A 21,359-nucleotide genomic window follows, 5' to 3' on the forward strand; every position below is an offset into this window, starting at 1 on the left:
AAACAAGTAAATCTCATGGAGATTATGATCACTTGTCATTTTGAGCAATTGATAACAATTTTATGTGGACACAGGTTTTTGTAGTCCGCTAAAATACTTTGTTTTGTGTTACTGATTAATATTAAAAAAAAAACATACAGTCGAATTGAGAACCTCCTCCTTTTTCTTAAGTCGGTTAAAAATAGGTCTCTTGTTTAAGATCTTAATCACTGCCTATATTTCACTGCCCATATTATAAATGCGAAAGTGTATTTATTTGTTGGTTTGTCCTTCAATCACGTCGCAATGGAGCAACGGATCGACGTGATTTTTTGAATAGGCATAGTTAAAGACCTGGAGAGTGACATAGGCTACTTGTTATCCCGGAAAATCAAAGAGCACCCACGGGGTTTATAAAACCTAATTCCACGTGGACGACGTCGCGGGTATCATCTAGTAAAAAAATAATTGACCGGGCCTAGTGAGGCTTCAAAGATTATAGTCGACTAGCTTCTGCTCGCGGCTTCGCCCGCGTGGCCTACAGGAAACAAATGGCATTTTTTTTTCAGAAACAAACATTATAACATCAGGACACGCACTCTGAACAGCACCGAATAACACATATAACCTTCCAACCCCCATTTCACTCCTTTTTTTGGGGGGGATTTTCTCATAGTCATTTCTTAGCTCACACCTAACCTCAAGAAAAAACCTACTTTCCAAATTTCAAGTCAATTATAATATCAATAATTAAAACTTTCCCATACAAACTTACATCCCCTATTTTACCACCCTTATGGGCAAATTTTCCAAAATCCTGAAACACGTATTTCTTCATTTGTGACCGAAAACCCAAATATCAATTTTCATGCAAATAACTTGAAAAATGACCGACTTTCATAAAAACTTCCATCCCCTATTTAACCCACTTAGGGGTGGAATTTCGTAAAATCCTTTCTTAGTGGATACCTACTCTTCACAAAGAATAGACCCTCCAAATTTCATGTCTTTAGGACCAGCGGTTTAGGCTGTGCGTTGCTATCTATGTCAGTCAGTCAGTCAGGACTTTGCATTATATATATATAGATATATAGATATTGGCTGGAACCCGATGATTTTTGCAAAAAAACGGCACAGCCAACAAAAACTAACCATTTGTTACAGGGGCAATATTACTCGTAGCTTTCGCAAAAAAGTTTCGAAACCAGTTTTTTTGTATAACTAAAGTTAAGTTTTTGCTTCTTTAGTTTAATATTCTTTATTGTACACCAAAAAATAAAAAAAAAGACACAAAAAGAAACATGTAAAAGAAGAACATACAATCAGCTGAATTTTATACAATTTTGGTATATACAGCAACCGACTCTATTCTTAACTTAATGCATTAGGAAAATATGTAAAAAAATAAATATAAACAATGTATGTAACTTGTATATTGTACGTACGAAATATTTTCAAAAACCCTAAAATATAAAAATTAGGAAGTTTTGTGTAAAAACTATTTTTTGATAAAAAAACAATGCATATTTAAGAACTTAAAAAAGGCCAAAACTACCTTTATTTTCACGTGGAATTTAGTCTACCCCATGTCTACCCTATCTAACCTTTATGGTGAGTGAAAAGGCATGCATTGTTCTTCAAAGGATCAAACAATCTTAAGTACCTTCCATACGCAGTAGATGTAGGTATAACATTCAAATTGGGCACTCTTCAAGTATTCACAGATGCGAATATAATAGCAGCGACACGATAAGGAAAAAGCGTGGGTGTCCCACAAGGTACTCTTTCGGCCCCAATCTTTAGAATGTTCATAGCAAGGGCTGGACTGAAGTGACACTTGAGTCAAAGAACTTGGGGAGAGGGAGCATATTCGCTCAGCTATAATTGTAAAGATATGATTTATTAGTACACTGGTTAGTAGTACATTTTTTGGCTATGATATTTTTCAAAGGCTTTTTAAGCGTTTGAAAAGCTCGCATACACCCTTTCAAACACTTAGATGAAAATAAGCTCTTTTGTTGCATGTTTTAGCTGTCTTTATAAGTGATTTTGTAAAAAAGAATATCATCTGTCAACTCAACTCATTGCCGGCCTACTACTAAGCATGGATCTCCTCACAGATGAGATGGGTTTAGGTCATAGTCCGCCATTCTGACGAAGTACAGATTGCCAGACTTCATACACCTGTGAGAACACTATAGAGAACTCTCATGCATACAGGTTTCCTTACGATGTTTTTCTTCACCGTTCAAGTAAGTGGTATTTAATTACTTACTTATAAGTTATAACGCACATTACTCCGAAAAGATAGAAGCGCATGCTCGGGAGTGAACCCCCAACCCCTAAGAATACGAGGTCGAAGTCTTAGCTAAGTTATAACCACTTGAAAAATATTTTGCCTTACCTGAATCAACTTTAAGGGCGTTTGTGCACTCATCCGTGATTTTACGGATCTGCCAGAAAATACGGATGAGTGCACATCCGTATTCGGCTCGTATCTGTGATTCTTCAAAGGGGCCGTCATACAATTCCGTACATTCGATTCGAATTTTTGGCAGATCCGTAAAATCACGGACGAGTGCGCAAACGCCCCAAAGGTTAAGGTTTACTTCAGGATTGTTTTGTCTTTTGTCTTTGGTTATCGAATTTTCTTACAATTTTTGTTTATCTAAATATATAAAAGGAAAAGGTGACTGACTGACTGACTGACTGACTGACTGACTGACTGACTGAATGACTGAATGACTGACTGATCTATCAACGCACAGCTCAAACTACTGGACGGATCCGGCTGAAATTTGGCATGCAGATAGCTGTTATGACGTAGGCATCCGCTAAGAAAGGATTTTTGATAATTCAACCCCTAAGGGGGTGAAATAGGGGTTTGAAAATTGTGTAGTCCACGCGGACGAAGTCGCGAGCATAAGCTAGTTTAAAATATGCTATGCATGGCACTCGAGGGCGAGTAGTAGAGAGGCGTCTGTAACTATTCATTAGCTAGATTCACTACTAATAGGTGGTTTAAGTTCCATCAAAGTTTAAGGATGCGTGAAATAATCACACTGGCAGGTTCTGCGAAATCATAATTTTATACTATAAAGATGATTGTAGATTCGATTGGTGTCAGTAGTTAGCACGCAAATTATCGTGTTAGAGGTGCGTGCCCGGGATCGAACCCCCGACCTCCGATTAGAAGACGGACGTCCTAACCACTATTCTATCCTTTCTCACTCTGAGAGGAGACCCGTACTTTGTAGTGAGCCGGTGATCGGTTGATCATGATGATGATGATTTTTTTTTTTTTAATACAATAAAACTTAAAGCTAGCCTTATCTAATTACTATATAAATCATGACCACGTGGAATGGTGCCAAGAATACTGGCTGCATTTCCGCGCTGGACAGCCAGGCTGATCCGCTGCGCAAAAAATGAGCCAGCCCTTCTGTCACCAGTTGAGGCTATGATGATGATGATGATGAATATCGTGTACTTATGTTGCAGTGGGTGGTTTTACGAACCTGTAAGCCCATACACATGCCATGTGAATGGTATGCTAGGTGCTGGTAAGCTGGCACGCCAGGCACAAGCAGAATGCCAGCGCGTGATACACATGCTTGTGTCTGGTTTGCCAGTTTCTAGATCTGGCTGCGTACCGTGCCAGTGGCGTGCGAGTTGAAGATCACAAAATGAATAGGTACTAATTGGGTATTTGACTCCAATTTTTATATTACTTTATTGTAAACTAGGATAAAAATAATGATGTAAACTGAAAAAACTAATTAAATCGATCAAATAACAAAAAAAGTTAGGAGCATTTAAATATTTCTGATTAGACAGAGATAGCGATATAGCATTTTGACGTCACACCTTACTAATGCCGTAGTAGCTTCGTGCGATTTCATACAAATTTTCGTTTTGCGAGAAAGGGATAGGAGACCCTCTCACTCCAAAATTAAAATGCCTATAACTTTGTAAATCTTTGTTGGATTTTAATATTTTATTCAGACTACGTCATTATTTTTATACTAGTTTATAATAAAGTTATAATATTTACCAAATTCAAAAGTAGGAAAATACCCAAATTAGTGTATAACTCTTTAGATAGTAGGTACGGTACACTCGGCAACATACGAGGTCCACATTATATTTTTTAAAACTGATGTTTTGACTGCAACTAAATCTAAACTTTCGTACGGGAAGTCCATCTATCAATCGTTGCAGGGGACAGGGGTAGCACAAAAAGTGCCAGGTGCGAGCCTCGCTACAAAAGGACACTGGCATCTGCCATCCGCCTGCCATGATTGCGATAATACTAAGCGAAAGAATAGAGGCGGGTCTTTTATGGTTGGGGGGCTCTTAAGTTAATTGTTGAGTTATGATTTTAGTGTACTCCTTTTTATTTTTATTTTGTTTGAGCGTAGAAATTACTAGATAATCGCCTGCGATTTCTCCCTCGTGGATTTCCCCAAATCACATGAAACTCTTTGATTTTCGAGAGTAACAAATAGCTTATGTCACTTTCCAGCGACTCAGTGTCTAACATTGAAAGAGAGCCACCGACTTCATTTGACATTGGTTGGTTCTACATCTGAGAGATGTTAAAATAATTTTTCGCAGGAACACCAACATATATTATTATATTATTACTAGCGATCTGCCCCGGCTTCGCGCAGGTAGCTTATTACAATTTTCGCAGGGATCTCTAATTTTTTTAAAAATAAAATATAGCTTGTAGCCTTGTAGCTTTCTACCGGTGAAAGAATTTTCAAAATCGGTTCAGTAGTTCCAGAGATTACCCCCTACTAACAAACTTTATCTAAATATAGGTATAAAAGAAAAAGGTGACTGACTGATCTATCAACGCACAGCTCAAACTACTGGACAGATCGGACTGAAATTTGGCATGCAGATAGCTATTGTGACGTAAAGTCTTTATAATATTGGTAAGTATAGAGTACAGATTTAAACTTTTTCATAATAAAATTATCTCTAGTGACTTACTACTTATCAATTAAAATCTACCGCCAGTTCGTATTTTACTACGCATTAGTTAGGTATATTAGTTATACATAAGCCTGATCAAGCCTGATAGAGGCTCAATAGCTCAACTGGTAAAGGAGTGGACTGAAAACCGAAAGGTCAACGGTTCAAACTCCGCCCGTTGCACTATTGTCGTACCTACTCCTAGCACAAGCTTGACGCTTGGAAAGCTTGGACGCTTGGAGTGGAAAGGGGAATATTAGTCATTTAACATGGCTAATATTCTTTAAAAAAATTAAAAATTAAGTAGGAATTTTAAATACTCTGCAACGGAATTCATCAAGAGTCAAGACGAAACAAAGAGCAGAATTACCATAATATGGTGTCACACTACGCCTTGCCTTGAAGTCTGTACCTATAGTCTAATACCGCTTCCCATATAGATAGATATGCCTTTGTTTAATAAATATGCCTACAAAAGTTCAAATTACAGTTTTTGTTCTCGTCTGCAGTCATTTATATCGATGTCTGCAGTGTAAATATTTTTGTTAACGGATTAAACGTTTCGGTCTCATGAAAGAGATCTTGGTATCCATAATTATATCACAATATCATTAATCATTAGTATAGAAAAGTGTGTCATATGATCTACGTTTTGAAATTAAAAATAAGGGGAAGCGTGGTAGACTATGACCGAAACTCTTGTCACTCTGAGAGGAGACCCGTGCTCTGTAGTGAGCCGGCGATGGGTTGATCATGATGATGATGATGATGAAGCTAGGTCGTAGACCGTGGTTTCTTCTCACGTAGCAACGCATCTTAGTGGGCGATACGACCCGCATGTGTTATATTACGACAAAATTGGATACATAATTATTATGCTAAAATTCATCTAATCATAAACTTGGGAGTCTGAAGTAAATGTTTGTTGTGATGTTTAAAACAGAATCGTTATTCCGTTTCCGGATACAATGTCAATGTTCCTAGTTTCTTGCTGTCATCATACAATACAATAGTGTAAAACTATTATTGTTTATTCTTGTTTAATTTGGTATCTAGGAATATGAAAATATGAAAAATAATATTATATAAATTATCAATACATGTCACTAATTATTCATTGTAAATTAAATATTGTCAATATACTAAGAGTGACATTATATTAAGCTATTGTCAACATACAGTTGGCAATAGCTATTATGTGAAATAATAATGTTGTGTAAACTGACAATTTAAGTCGCTTATTATTATTGTAAATTATTAATATGTAGACCATCAATGTCACTGATTTTATTATTGTAAATTGGGCGTGTCAACATACCTTTTGTCAACAAACCTAAAATAAATAATGATTAATATTAAGATCATGTGATAGTCGATATCCGCCTTGTTTGCGATGGCAGTGTTATAAAAGTACCCTACCTCGACAGAGAGGGGACAGTCTTGTATCGCAACCCAGAGCAAACACAGCGGACCTTACTGAAGTTAAGTATTCTTATATTGTATTATAATGTAATGTAATCATTTGCCTTTTGTAGGTTACCTGTTGTAACTGTGTACCAAATATGTACCTACGACTTTACTCAACGTTCTCATGTTTTAAAAGATGTGTGTTATGGAGTTTCTTTGCCCTTTCTTCTCCATGACTAAACACCTTAGCGAAATGGGTGGTAGATTCATTTTAATATAAATAGATCAATGCTGAACAAAATACAATTCAGTTATTATTCGACTTGGTTGGTTTTACTTCTGTATTTATCACCTACCCTCTTGTGCTATTTATTTTATACATTGAGATAAAAGTAAACACTAGGTTGTTAGCTTCTAATTATTATAGAAGCCTGTTTAGATGATTAGGATTCTTACTTTGAAATAATACAGCAGATGCTTTGCTTGATTTTTAATTACTTAGTATTTGGCCTTACCTGACAAATAATTGATAAATGATAACTTTCATTAGTAATCATTGGATTTAATTTATCATCACTATTAAAGCCCACTGTCTTAACTTCTCTCTTTATCATAATCTCACATCAGAAGTGGGATAGACTCCTGCTATTCATAGCATAAACTAATCGCCTTTTGTGTTTTAGGATGGACCCGACTGTTATTGAGCTACTCAAGGCTATTAAGGATGCAGTATCCGGCAGTCGTCGGGGAGACGATGTAGTGCTGCCACCCTTTGATCCCGATAAGAATGATAATGGTGCCGAGAGCTGGTGTACTACCGTAAACGCTATTGCAGTGGACCTTAACTGGAGCAGCGTAACAACTGTTGCTAAAGCGGGTAAGGCCCTTAGAGGCTCTGCATTATCGTGGTATGAAACATGGGACCCCGACGAAGGTAGAACTTGGGAAAATTTCAAATCAACGATTATAGATCTCTATCCCGAAAAAAGGAACTTATCAGATAAATTAACGAAAGCAGTACTTTTAACGTCAGAAACAGCAGATTCCTATTGTGAATATGCAAGAAAAAAAATTAGACTACTTAAAAATACTAAAATAGCCTTCACTGAGCAGCAGTTAGTCGAGCTTATATGTGGGGGAATAACCGACGTTAATGTACGAATGGCTTCTCATAATAGTCGTGTAGAAACTACGGCAGAATTAATCTCCTTATTTACTACATATTCAAAAATACCTAAAAAGCGCCCCTTTGATAAAACTAGCGAAAAAGGCCAACAGTCTACTAGTACTCCCACAAAAAAAAAACTTAGAAACGAGGAAAATCACAATAGATGGTGTACTTATTGTAAAAGTTGGAATCATACCTGGTCCGCCTGTCTTAGACGCAGATTTCCAAGAGGGGATAATTTCTTTCATAACCAAAGACCATCCAATCCCGATAACCCTCAGCAAAATATGCTAAACCATAACGACATATCATCAGGAATGACCGAGCGTCCTTTGGAAGATACAGGAATCTCTTAATACCACTATCAAAAAAAAAGCACAGGGTTTCCTCGAATGAGGAATTATTGTAGGTAGTTCTTAGTTCTTATAAAGTATACCAATTTAATAATTAATATTATAAAAATTTAATAACAACCGATCCACTGATCTTGTAATAATTTATATAGTAGTAAATGAATGGCACTAACTCAACAAAAGAAAAAAAAAAAAAAAAAAAAAAAAAAAAAAAAAAAAAAAAAAAAAAAAAAAAAAAAAAAAAATAGTATTAAAAAAAAAAAAAAAAAGGGGGAAAATATATAATGTATAATAATGATTTAACAATAATTGCATATTATGTGGTGCACTTTGTCGATCAACAAATAAAACAAATTCTATTCTAATTTCGGTTTGACGTCTAGCTATTCTAGTTTTGTGACAGTAACATTGACATTGAATCATTGAATTTTGTTTTGCGAATAGCACAATCTTATTTTTTTTGTGTCGGTGCTTTTGTTGCCGTAGTTGATTTAACTTCACGGGCTGCACTTTTCTATTTTCCTATGTACTTCGGGAACGAAGTACTTATCAAGATGGCCGAATTATAATAAAACATACTAATAATTTATGCTAAATGACAGAAGGAGAACGGAGGGGAAGGAAAAAAAAAAAAAAAAAAAAAGAAAAAAAAAAAAAAAAAAAAAAAAAAAAAAAAAAAATTTTAAGGGGACAAAATGTTAAAACTCACCATGTGACAAAAAGTTCAATGGGACAAAATGTTACGACTCACTATATTGTGACAAAATGTTAAGACTCCCAATGGGACAAAATGTTAAGACTCACTATGTGACAAAATGTTAAGACTCCCAATGGGACAAAATGTTAAGACTCACTATGTGACAAATGTTAAGACTCCCAATGGGACAAAATGTTAAGACTCCCAATGGGACAAAAAAAAAAAAAAAAAAAAAAAAAAAAAAAAAAAAAAAAAAAAAAAAAAAAAACAAAAAAAAAAAAAAAAAAAAAAAAAAAAAAAAAAAAAAAAAAAAAAAAAAAACAAAACTTGAGAGATTTCCGAAAGGAACGAACTGAGAGATTTCCGAAAGGAACACATATCGAGATTCCCGAATGGGACGAGCTTGAGATTTCCGAATGGAACTAAATATCGAGATTCCCGAATGGGACGAGCTTGAGATTTCCGAATGGAACTAAATATCGAGATTCCCGAATGGGACGAGCTTGAGATTTCCGAATGGAACTAAATATCGAGATTCCCGAATGGGACGAGCTTGAGATTTCCGAATGGAACTAAATATCGAGATTCCCGAATGGGACGAGCTTGAGATTTCCGAATGGAACAAATATTGATAATAATAAAAGTAAATAAATTAAAAATAAAATAAATAAATATGGTAAATGTAATAATAAATACATATTATAGTAAATTTATAACGGTAATAAATAATAAAAATAAATATTTTGAGATTCCCGAATGAGACAAACGTTGAGATTCCCAAACGGGACAAGAGTTTTTAATCCTAAAAGGGACAAATGTTATTATTGCCGAATGGTATTAAAAAAAAAAAAAAAACAAAACATAAGGATTTTTTTTTCCTTTCTCTCCGTATTTCCCTATGTACTTCGGGAGCGAAGTACTTGTCAGTATGGCCGTGTTATATTACGACAAAATTGGATACATAATTATTATGCTAAAATTCATCTAATCATAAACTTGGGAGTCTGAAGTAAATGTTTGTTGTGATGTTTAAAACAGAATCGTTATTCCGTTTCCGGATACAATGTCAATGTTCCTAGTTTCTTGCTGTCATCATACAATACAATAGTGTAAAACTATTATTGTTTATTCTTGTTTAATTTGGTATCTAGGAATATGAAAATATGAAAAATAATATTATATAAATTATCAATACATGTCACTAATTATTCATTGTAAATTAAATATTGTCAATATACTAAGAGTGACATTATATTAAGCTATTGTCAACATACAGTTGGCAATAGCTATTATGTGAAATAATAATGTTGTGTAAACTGACAATTTAAGTCGCTTATTATTATTGTAAATTATTAATATGTAGACCATCAATGTCACTGATTTTATTATTGTAAATTGGGCGTGTCAACATACCTTTTGTCAACAAACCTAAAATAAATAATGATTAATATTAAGATCATGTGATAGTCGATATCCGCCTTGTTTGCGATGGCAGTGTTATAAAAGTACCCTACCTCGACAGAGAGGGGACAGTCTTGTATCGCAACCCAGAGCAAACACAGCGGACCTTACTGAAGTTAAGTATTCTTATATTGTATTATAATGTAATGTAATCATTTGCCTTTTGTAGGTTACCTGTTGTAACTGTGTACCAAATATGTACCTACGACTTTACTCAACGTTCTCATGTTTTAAAAGATGTGTGTTATGGAGTTTCTTTGCCCTTTCTTCTCCATGACTAAACACCTTAGCGAAATGGGTGGTAGATTCATTTTAATATAAATAGATCAATGCTGAACAAAATACAATTCAGTTATTATTCGACTTGGTTGGTTTTACTTCTGTATTTATCACCTACCCTCTTGTGCTATTTATTTTATACATTGAGATAAAAGTAAACACTAGGTTGTTAGCTTCTAATTATTATAGAAGCCTGTTTAGATGATTAGGATTCTTACTTTGAAATAATACAGCAGATGCTTTGCTTGATTTTTAATTACTTAGTATTTGGCCTTACCTGACAAATAATTGATAAATGATAACTTTCATTAGTAATCATTGGATTTAATTTATCATCACTATTAAAGCCCACTGTCTTAACTTCTCTCTTTATCATAATCTCACACATGCTTACGTTATCTGATGACAGACATTCGATGTGTGCCCCTTTATGTTCTGAAGGTGCCATTGTTGCGAGACTTATCAGAGACGTTTCCAGTTGCGGTCAACTGTCAACCATCCGATACTGTATCCGACACCAATTACTCGAATGATCTTGTAGCTGAACTAGCTTATGCTCGCGACTTCGTCCGCCTCAATCCAATCGTACGACAAAGGCCTTTCCAAGAGCGTGCCACCAAACACGGTCGTCCGCCTTCCTCATCCATCCGCTCCCCACCACCTTCTTCAGGTCATCGGTCCAGCGTGCTGGAGGTCGTCCCACACTGCGCTTACCGGTACGCGGTCTCCACTCCAGAACACGTCTGCCCCATCGGCCGTCGGTTCTGCGACAGACATGACCTGCCCATTGCCACTTCAGCTTGCTAATCCTTTGAGCTATGTCGGCCACTTCGTCCGCGTGAACTGCACAAATTTCAAACCCCTATTTTACTCCCTTAGGGGTTGAATTTTCAAAAATCCTTAGCGGATGCCTACGTCCCAATAGCTATCTGTATGCCAAATTTCAGCCCGATCCGTCAAGTGGTTTGAGCTGTGTATTGATAACATTATGGAGAACTCTCAGGCATGCAGGATTCCTCACGATGTTTTCATTGATATTTCTTTTCTTAAAACGCACATAATTCCGAAAAGTTAGAGGTGCGTGTCGGGGATCGAACCCCCGACCTCCCGAATAGGAGGTGAATGTCGTAACCACTAGGCTATCACGGTTTTTATACGGTGTTTCTAAATCTAATCTAATCTAATAATACCAGTGATTTTCTTGGGATAATATCGCTGTAAGCTCTCCAATCCTTCTGCATACGACTCGACTTTACGAGAAAATACTAATTTAATTTTCTCTTTCAGACGCACAAGCTGTACGCGCTAAGGTACTGGGGCTGCGAGCTGCTCTGCCTGATCAACATCGTGCTGCAGCTGTGGATGATGGACGCCTTCTTCAACGGCGAGTTCTTCTCCTACGGCACCAGGGTTCTGGGCTACAGCGAAGTTCCGCAAGAGGAAAGGTATTAACTATTTTGTCAATGTCATCGATCTACTAGGTGCTAGATAATGTCCGTGACATCCCAGCAAGCTGAGGTTAGGACCGACGCGTTGATGTACCAAGAAAATAATAAGCCTCGCAGCGTGATACCCGTGGGAGATCTTCTTTTTCTCTCTTGACAGAGTGGTCGTGGATATGAATTCTTCATTGCTGCGCGTGCGATCTCCCTCCAGCGACTTCTATTGGTGGCATTATGTGCACACACGGAGACCGGCATGTTTGTTGCGGATCTGATTAAGTCCGTCCACCTAGTTGGGGAACGCCCACGTGGACGTGTGCCCTTCACTCGACCTTGCACCACGAGGTTTTCGATGGTACCACTCTTCCTTGTAATGTGCCCAAAGAACTTGAGGATTCGCAATTACCCGTGGGAGATATGAGGACTTTAAGAATTTTAAAACTAATATGACAACCCTGTATATTTCCATCCGCGATCGGCCGTTTACATGATGGCGGATGGAACTCGTAAAAAACTTCTGTGAACTTGAAGAACCGTTCGAACTTTTGTCATGTAGCAGAGACAACGATAGAATCTATAGCACTAACTTTTCGGTATTCCATAACTCATATCTTCTTTAAATATATAAAAGGAAAAGGTGACTGTCTGACTGACTGATCTATCAACTAACTGCTGTATCAAATCTATTAATTTACCTTGTCTTATATTTTCATTTCAGATACGATCCAATGATCTACGTGTTCCCCAGAGTTACCAAGTGCACTTTCCATAAGTACGGAGCGTCGGGCACCATCCAGACGCACGACTCGCTCTGCATCCTACCACTCAATATTGTTAACGAGAAGACCTACATCTTCCTGTGGTTCTGGTACATCATACTCGCGTTCATCCTAGCGCTACTAATCCTCTATAGGTAAGTCCACTACACACGACTCGCTCTGCATCCTACCACTCAATATTGTTAACGAGAAGACCTACATCTTCCTGTGGTTCTGGTACATCATACTCGCGTTCATCCTAGCGCTACTAATCCTCTATAGGTAAGTCCACTACACACGACTCGCTCTGCATCCTACCACTCAATATTGTTAACGAGAAGACCTACATCTTCCTGTGGTTCTGGTACATCATACTCGCGTTCATCCTAGCGCTACTAATCCTCTATAGGTAAGTCCACTACACACGACTCGCTCTGCATCCTACCACTCAATATTGTTAACGAGAAGACCTACATCTTCCTGTGGTTCTGGTACATCATACTCGCGTTCATCCTAGCGCTACTAATCCTCTATAGGTAAGTCCACTACACACGACTCTCTCTGCATCCTACCACTCAATATTGTTAACGAGAAGACCTACATCTTCCTGTGGTTCTGGTACATCATACTCGCGTTCATCCTAGCGCTACTAATCCTCTATAGGTAAGTCCACTACACACGACTCGCTCTGCATCCTACCACTCAATATTGTTAACGAGAAGACCTACATCTTCCTGTGGTTCTGGTACATCATACTCGCGTTCATCCTAGCGCTACTAATCCTCTATAGGTAAGTCCACTACACACGACTCGCTCTGCATCCTACCACTCAATATTGTTAACGAGAAGACCTACATCTTTCTGTGGTTCTGGTACATCATACTCGCGTTCATCCTAGCGCTACTAATCCTCTATAGGTAAGTCCACTACACACGACTCGCTCTGCATCCTACCACTCAATATTGTTAACGAGAAGACCTACATCTTCCTGTGGTTCTGGTACATCATACTCGCGTTCATCCTAGCGCTACTAATCCTCTATAGGTAAGTCCACTACACACGACTCGCTCTGCATCCTACCACTCAATATTGTTAACGAGAAGACCTACATCTTCCTGTGGTTCTGGTACATCATACTCGCGTTCATCCTAGCGCTACTAATCCTCTATAGGTAAGTCCACTACACACGACTCGCTCTGCATCCTACCACTCAATATTGTTAACGAGAAGACCTACATCTTCCTGTGGTTCTGGTACATCATACTCGCGTTCATCCTAGCGCTACTAATCCTCTATAGGTAAGTCCACTACACACGACTCGCTCTGCATCCTACCACTCAATATTGTTAACGAGAAGACCTACATCTTCCTGTGGTTCTGGTACATCATACTCGCGTTCATCCTAGCGCTACTAATCCTCTATAGGTAAGTCCACTACACACGACTCGCTCTGCATCCTACCACTCAATATTGTTAACGAGAAGACCTACATCTTCCTGTGGTTCTGGTACATCATACTCGCGTTCATCCTAGCGCTACTAATCCTCTATAGGTAAGTCCACTACACACGACTCGCTCTGCATCCTACCACTCAATATTGTTAACGAGAAGACCTACATCTTCCTGTGGTTCTGGTACATCATACTCACGTTCATCCTAGCCCTACTCGTCCTCTACATGTAAACCAAATAAATATTTGGCCCTCGCTTCGCTTGTGCTTTTTTGTTCATTTTTGCGATTCTTTCATATTTCTGTGAAAAGTCGGCAAACTGACCTGCGCTCTCCTAACGCGCGAAAAATATACGCGAAATGGCTTAGGTATTAGTTAGCTAAGTCCATTGGCCAAGCTTTGGGTCAATGTGCGCTATTTTACACAATATATATTTCAAAAATTAGCGATAGATTTGATGTAATCTTTCTTTTTTCATATTCTATACAAGCAGAAAAATTTCGCCCTTTATTTTTGAAGCAATAACAGTTATGGCAAATTGCGATTATTGTTATCGTTTACTTCATTTTATTCTGTAACGATTACATAATGTTACCAAGACAAGCATGCTATTCACCTCAGCAGATCAAACATTTCACTTTGTTCTCTTATCGCTGGCTGGTTGTCCTTAATTACTGTTTACTGTCTACGACACTAGCTCACAGTTACGCCTAATGAGGGCCTATTGATTGCATACCCGGAGTCACAAGTGCACTGTCAACATAAGAATGTTCGAGATCGAGATATGTAAAGAATCTTCTAGTCAAGAATGGTTCATTGAGTCAACATAACTTTTATAAATAAATCTTTATTTCCTCAGACATCAAAGGCCCACAATATTATGTTAGTAACCATCTTAACCTATGTTAGTAACTATATTATAATATAATGTATGTTAGTAAGAAACTTATTCTATGTTAGTTAATATAATTAATATACTTATTAACTAATGCAGACATCCAGTGCGCTTTGAGAGCGCTGTCCTGTCTGTCTGCTATCACCTTCAGGATAATGTTGGGACTTCTCTCCAACCTACTTTTAATTGAGGCGATCCTTTTCCGTATGATTGCGAAGAAGCCGTCTACACAGTTATCCGCAAACATACACCGGACGCGCTACAGTACCGAGGCAGTCCCAACATTATTCTGAAGATGTTATTATACTGGACTCGGAGGGCGTTTATAGATTTTTGGGTATAGTCAACCCACAGACTGCACGTGTAGAAGCTCTGACAAAAGGACTTGAACAAGGTGACCTTAACTTCTTTTGTGCAACGAGCAAATCTGCGAGCTATCATATTCCCTCTAACCGCCAACGCCCTCCGTTCCCTATCAATGTCACAATTATCTTTCATGTCTGCTGTAACCACATGACCCAGGTATGTGAACTTGGGCACCCTAACCAGCTCTGCACCGTACAGTCTTACTGGAGGTACATAGCTGGGAGAAATGCTACCCGCCGCAAAGACCATGAGCATGCTTTTTTTTACATTATATATGTTTTATGTGTTGTGGATTCTTGAAATTGTTGTTTTAATTTGAGATTAGTGTAGGATTGTTCATTGATTGCATTTCCTGAGTCACAAATGCACTGTCAACATAAGAATGTTCGAGATCGAGATATGTAAAGAATCTTCTAGTCAAGAATGGTTTATTGAGTCAACATAACCTTTATGTGTTGTGGATTCTTGAAATTGTTGTTTTAATTTGAGATTAGTGTAGGATTGTTCATTGATTGCATTTCCTGAGTCACAAATGCACTGTCAACATAAGAATGTTCGAGATCGAGATATGTAAAGAATCTTCTAGTCAAGAATGGTTCATTGAGTCAACATAACCTTTATGTGTTGTGGATTCTTGAAATTGTTGTTTTAATTTGAGATTAGTGTAGGATTGTTCATTGATTGTATTTTCTGAGTCACAAATGCACTGTCAACATATGAATGTTCGAGATCGAGATATGTAAAGAATCTTCTAGTCAAGAATGGTTCATTGAGTCAACATAACTTTTATGGGTTGTGGATTCTTGTACCTAATTGTTACAGCAGTGTTGTTGTACAGCTAATGAGGGTTCATTGATTGCATTCTCTGAGTTACAAGTGCACTGTCAACATTTACCAGAATCTTCTAGTCAAAAATGGTTCATTGAGTCAACCTTTTATACATAACTAATATGAATTGCGGTTTCTATGTAAACAATGAACCAGAAGCTTAATTTGCTATAATCCGCTGAAACAGACCAAACATGTATGGTGCATCATGCAGCATGAGATATGCCCCGCCCGCCCTCCCACTGCTACTTATGCAGGAAAAGCTTTTAATATGATTTTGTCTAATTACAGACTGATTATAATCTTCGTGCCATCAGTCCGGCCGCGCCTCCTGCACGCGCGGTCGCGGACTATCGCCATGGAGACAGCCGTGATCGTGTCGCGGCGGACCGACGTCGGCGACTGGTGGCTTCTGTACATGCTCGCTAGGAACATGGACCCTCTTATATACAGGTGAGTTCAATAAGCCATCAGTCCGGCCGCGCCTCCTGCACGCGCGGTCGCGGACTATCGCCATGGAGACAGCCGTGATCGTGTCGCGGCGGACCGACGTCGGCGACTGGTGGCTTCTGTACATGCTCGCTAGGAACATGGACCCTCTTATATACAGGTGAGTTCAATAAGCCATCAGTCCGGCCGCGCCTCCTGCACGCGCGGTCGCGGACTATCGCCATGGAGACAGCCGTGATCGTGTCGCGGCGGACCGACGTCGGCGACTGGTGGCTTCTGTACATGCTCGCTAGGAACATGGACCCTCTTATATACAGGTGAGTTCAATAAGCCATCAGTCCGGCCGCGCCTCCTGCACGCGCGGGCGCGGACTATCGCCATGGAGACAGCCGTGATCGTGTCGCGGCGGACCGACGTCGGCGACTGGTGGCTTCTGTACATGCTCGCTAGGAACATGGACCCTCTTATATACAGGTGAGTTCAATAAGCCATCAGTCCGGCCGCGCCTCCTGCACGCGCGGGCGCGGACTATCGCCATGGAGACAGCCGTGATCGTGTCGCGGCGGACCGACGTCGGCGACTGGTGGCTTCTGTACATGCTCGCTAGGAACATGGACCCTCTTATATACAGGTGAGTTCAATAAGCCATCAGTCCGGCCGCGCCTCCTGCACGCGCGGGCGCGGACTATCGCCATGGAGACAGCCGTGATCGTGTCGCGGCGGACCGACGTCGGCGACTGGTGGCTTCTGTACATGCTCGCTAGGAACATGGACCCTCTTATATACAGGTGAGTTCAATTAGCCATCAGTCCGGCCGCACTATAAATTGAAGTTTTCAAAAGAGCAACCGCCGAGTTTCTCGTTGATTTTCGCTAGGAAGGACACTTGCAAAAGATTATTTGATTAATAAATCTTTTTATTTCCACTCGTTTTAGAGAGCTAATAACGGAGCTGATAAAGCGTATGGGTGAAAAGAGCGGGCCGCGCGCGTGACGAGCAGCCAAGCCGGAGACGAGCGTTGCCATCGTCGGGGACTGACCGTGGCCTTCCCGCAACTCTGTATATATAACAAGAGTGTTATTGTAATTATACAAAACGTATTTAATTGTTACTTTTCAGCCGTATGAGACAACACGCTTAAGGCTGTTTTGCGCCGGAGCTTCAATATGCGACAATGCGGCATGTTTTAAATCGGCCTTAAACAGCATTCGGTATTCTATTTTATGCCGGGCAACATTGTGCTGTAGAATTGCAATATTTCGGGTTAACAGTACCATATTCATGCTTTTTTCAGCCGTGATGTTGCACTGTGTTGCTTTGGCGTAAAACGGTCTTAAGGTATCACACAGAGGCTCATTAACTTTGGTAATATTACGTTACTGTTTGGTGATTAGCTCCAAACTAACTGTTATAAATCAGTTACAAATGGACAAAATATAGTACAGTACGCGGCAGAAAGTAATGTACATCAGCCTTTAGAATGACATTTCGGCTTTGTAGAGCGTTGTCTCTGTCACTCATACCTATATGACGTTTTGTCGGTCTCAATGACAGGGACGTTTTTTTCGATGTACAATTTTTTGCACGGGTCGTGCAATTGGGTTGAAATATCGACAAATAAAAACAAAAGCAAAAATTAATCGTGGTATGTACCCGTTATATACATTAAAATATGTAATAATAAAGAAATAAGCTTAAAATCATTAGTCCATGTACATTACTTTCTGCCGCGCACTGACTACTGTAGTTATAGTATTCTGTGTCAATATACTATCTAGAAATTCTAGATTGTCGTTTGGACTCGGCGTCAGTGTGAATCGCCCCTAAAAAATGCGTGACGTAACAATAAAGCAATGTCTAGAATAAGCAAAACTAATATTCCTAAGTTGCCGTCACCTCGTTTTATATATTGATTGGTTTATAGAATCGGTGACAAAGGCGACGAAAAATATTCGTAGATCTTTATAAAAAAACTAGTTTAAGTAATTTTTGAGAACCAAGTGATGCTACTAAATTCTTATACTAAAAACCACAGACTAAAGGAAAAAAATGATAGACAGGCCGCTAAAATAGAAAACACGTTTTAAAAAGTCAATTGCAAAAACAAGCCTATTGAGCATAACAAACTGCGAAATGAGATTGTGCATGAGACAACGTTCTATCTGATATACCTATGTGATCTTTCTTAGTCTACCAAGTCTCGTCGAATCTGATTTATGACGGAGAGAATAAATAGAACACATGGGTGCACACGCATGAGTGTACTTTGACTTTGCTAAAATCAGTGACATTGAATTTTTGACTTCAATTCAAGGCTCTTTAGGTCCATTTTACTTCGACGTTATTGTGTTTCGACTCTCGAATTCTAGCCACGTCGGTGAGACGTAAAATCACTAAGCGAGACATTTTTATTACTTTAATGCAGACGCCCCTATTCAGACAAAGAAAGCAGTCTTACAAAAATTGGAGTATGATCAACTCTTGCAAATCCGATTCGATTTATTACAAAGAGAAAGATAGAATATATATAGATAGACTGATCAGACAAAATGCAGTCATCTGTATTAAAATATTTTTGGCTGAAAGGGGGCTCCATCGCAACTTTTTTCTTTAGTCTGTGGCAAATCTTCAGGCCATGATTACTCTGTAAAGTAGGTTATAGTATAGGATAAATTGAATTGCACTGCCATTTTTAATATTCAAATATTTATAAGCCCCGCAAATTGCTAATGCGCGTGGCCGCCATTTTAGTGACGTCAGCACTAGACTGAAGTTTCGAGCTGATGGTATATTTTTACTTAAATATACGTCAAATGACGTCATTTTGACATTTCGATGTTAATGAGACATGGTTCCAGCGTAACAGCAATTTGCGGGTCTTATACTGTAAAATATTTTAATGACCGATTTAAGGCTAGACGCGCATGTAGATTTTTGTTATGAGCCGATATTAAAATCGGTTATGTCGTGTATGTCTGTATTTATAAACAAACGGACTAGTGTTTTCGGCCTTCATCTTATTTTAGTTTTCTTTTCTTATGAAATTCACTTTATTATTTTTTATTAACTAAAAGGAGAATGCCAAAATTCTTAGAAAAACATCAGCGATTTTTGCATAGTATGTTTGATATGGCATACTATGTATAAATATACATAATATAATATGTACATATGTATAAAAATGGTAAACATATTATGTATAATATCTAATAAATCTCATACGTTCTATATTTTTATTATTATCGCCTCGGCTCGGATTTTTAGCCATCCTCATGTCCACTCGAATATTGAGTCTCAAAAAAACTACAGTAAGCGGCCGAAAGTAATGTACATCGACCTTTAGAAGGAGATAACAGATTTGTACAGCACTGTCTCTGTCGTTGAGACCGACAAAACGTCATATAGGTATGAGTGACAGAGACAACGCTCCACAAAGCCGAAATCTCCTTCTAAAGGCCGATGTACATTACTTTCGGCCGCGTCCTGTACCTATCTTGAATATACCTACCTATATGATATAATTTATTTATTTACACAGTTGTTTGAAAAATGGTTGTAATATTAATGTGACAATTAATTTTATTCAAGTTAGTAGAATCGAAATTTTGAGGGACCTGATGTTTTATTCAAATTAACGATTAATATATTGCAATAATTTGTATGGTACGTTTTCGCGTCACGAAAGTTGATAGGTACAATGCGACCAGGCTATATTGGCGCGTGGCGAAAATCGGAACTAACGTTGGCGTCAAGTGTCCCCTTTGTTCTTGTTTGAATATTCTAAGCCTTTGTTCTCCAACAGCGCCCCCCTGTCAATGTCATTCAAGTGCCAAGAGAGCCTTGTCGCACTGTACCGCATCGTTCTATCAACTTTTGTGTCACCGCGTTCTGTAAGATAGTTTCAGTGTTGCCATTATGTATGAATTTCTACCTTTGAATGTAATATTTAGCAGAATTTTTCGAGGGTATATTGATACTCAATTTTGTTATATGTATTAAGTATGTAATTATTAATTAATTATGTATGCCTAGGTTTAAGTGTCATATTTTGTATGTTAACAAAAAATGTGCCTATTTATTTATAGTGGCATCACACATATACCATAGCTGAATATTTAATAGCTACTTCATATTTGAGGGTAGGTAGTTTACATATTGAGCAGATTTGATTTTGTGTCAAAACACAAGAAATAACCTTAATTCGTTTAATTGAGTATTCCAGAAGATTTGTGTGGTGTAGTGTGTTAAGTGGTGTGAATTGTTTGCTTCTCTTGCTTCTAGTAGTAGGGGGGCGGGCGGTGCATATCGCACGCCGCACGTTGTACACACAGATTTGTCTGTTTTAGCGGATTATAGTAAACTAGCTTATGCTCGCGACTTCCGCGCGGACTATATTTCAAACCCCCATTTAACCCACTTAGGGGTGGAATTTTGAAAAATCCTTTCTTATGGGATACGTATTCTTTGCAAAGAACACAACCTCTAAATTTCATATCTCTAGGGCCATCGGTTTAGGCTCTGCGTTGATATATCAGTCAGTCAGTCAGGACTTAGAATTTTATATATATATACAGATTAAGCTAGCTGTTCCTTGTGTGTCGTGGACTTCTGCAAAGTAGTAAAGACTTAAATATAAGCAGCCGTGCTTTAATTCAAGATTTTTTGACAAAACATCATAATTTAGGATATTATAATACCGAGTTTAAGTAACCTTTCAGTATTTCCGGGCATTTTGGTGTCTGTTTTCGTACAAAAGAACTCGAAATAAATATAAATTGTACTATTCCATAGGTACGTTATAGCAAGTGCCAATAATAAAAACAAACTGATTTATACATATTAT

General features: G+C 38.3%; 1 protein-coding gene across 1 annotated transcript in view; it reads left to right on the top strand.

Annotated features, from left to right (window-relative positions):
- ogre (optic ganglion reduced) overlaps positions 1–20,615 on the top strand; it is a 68,674-nt gene extending 48,059 nt beyond the window's left edge. The window contains exons 5-8 of the mRNA XM_034985311.2: positions 11,615–11,772; positions 12,488–12,682; positions 16,358–16,519; positions 17,452–20,615. Of these exons, the coding sequence (XP_034841202.1) occupies positions 11,615–11,772; positions 12,488–12,682; positions 16,358–16,519; positions 17,452–17,509 (573 nt within the window). The 3' untranslated portion in view covers positions 17,510–20,615. The remainder of the gene's footprint in view (positions 1–11,614; positions 11,773–12,487; positions 12,683–16,357; positions 16,520–17,451) is intronic.
- The last annotated feature ends 744 nt before the right edge of the window (positions 20,616–21,359 follow it).

Source organism: Maniola hyperantus, chromosome 4 (genome assembly GCF_902806685.2).
Source record: "Maniola hyperantus chromosome 4, iAphHyp1.2, whole genome shotgun sequence".
Lineage (NCBI taxonomy): Eukaryota > Metazoa > Arthropoda > Insecta > Lepidoptera > Nymphalidae > Maniola > Maniola hyperantus.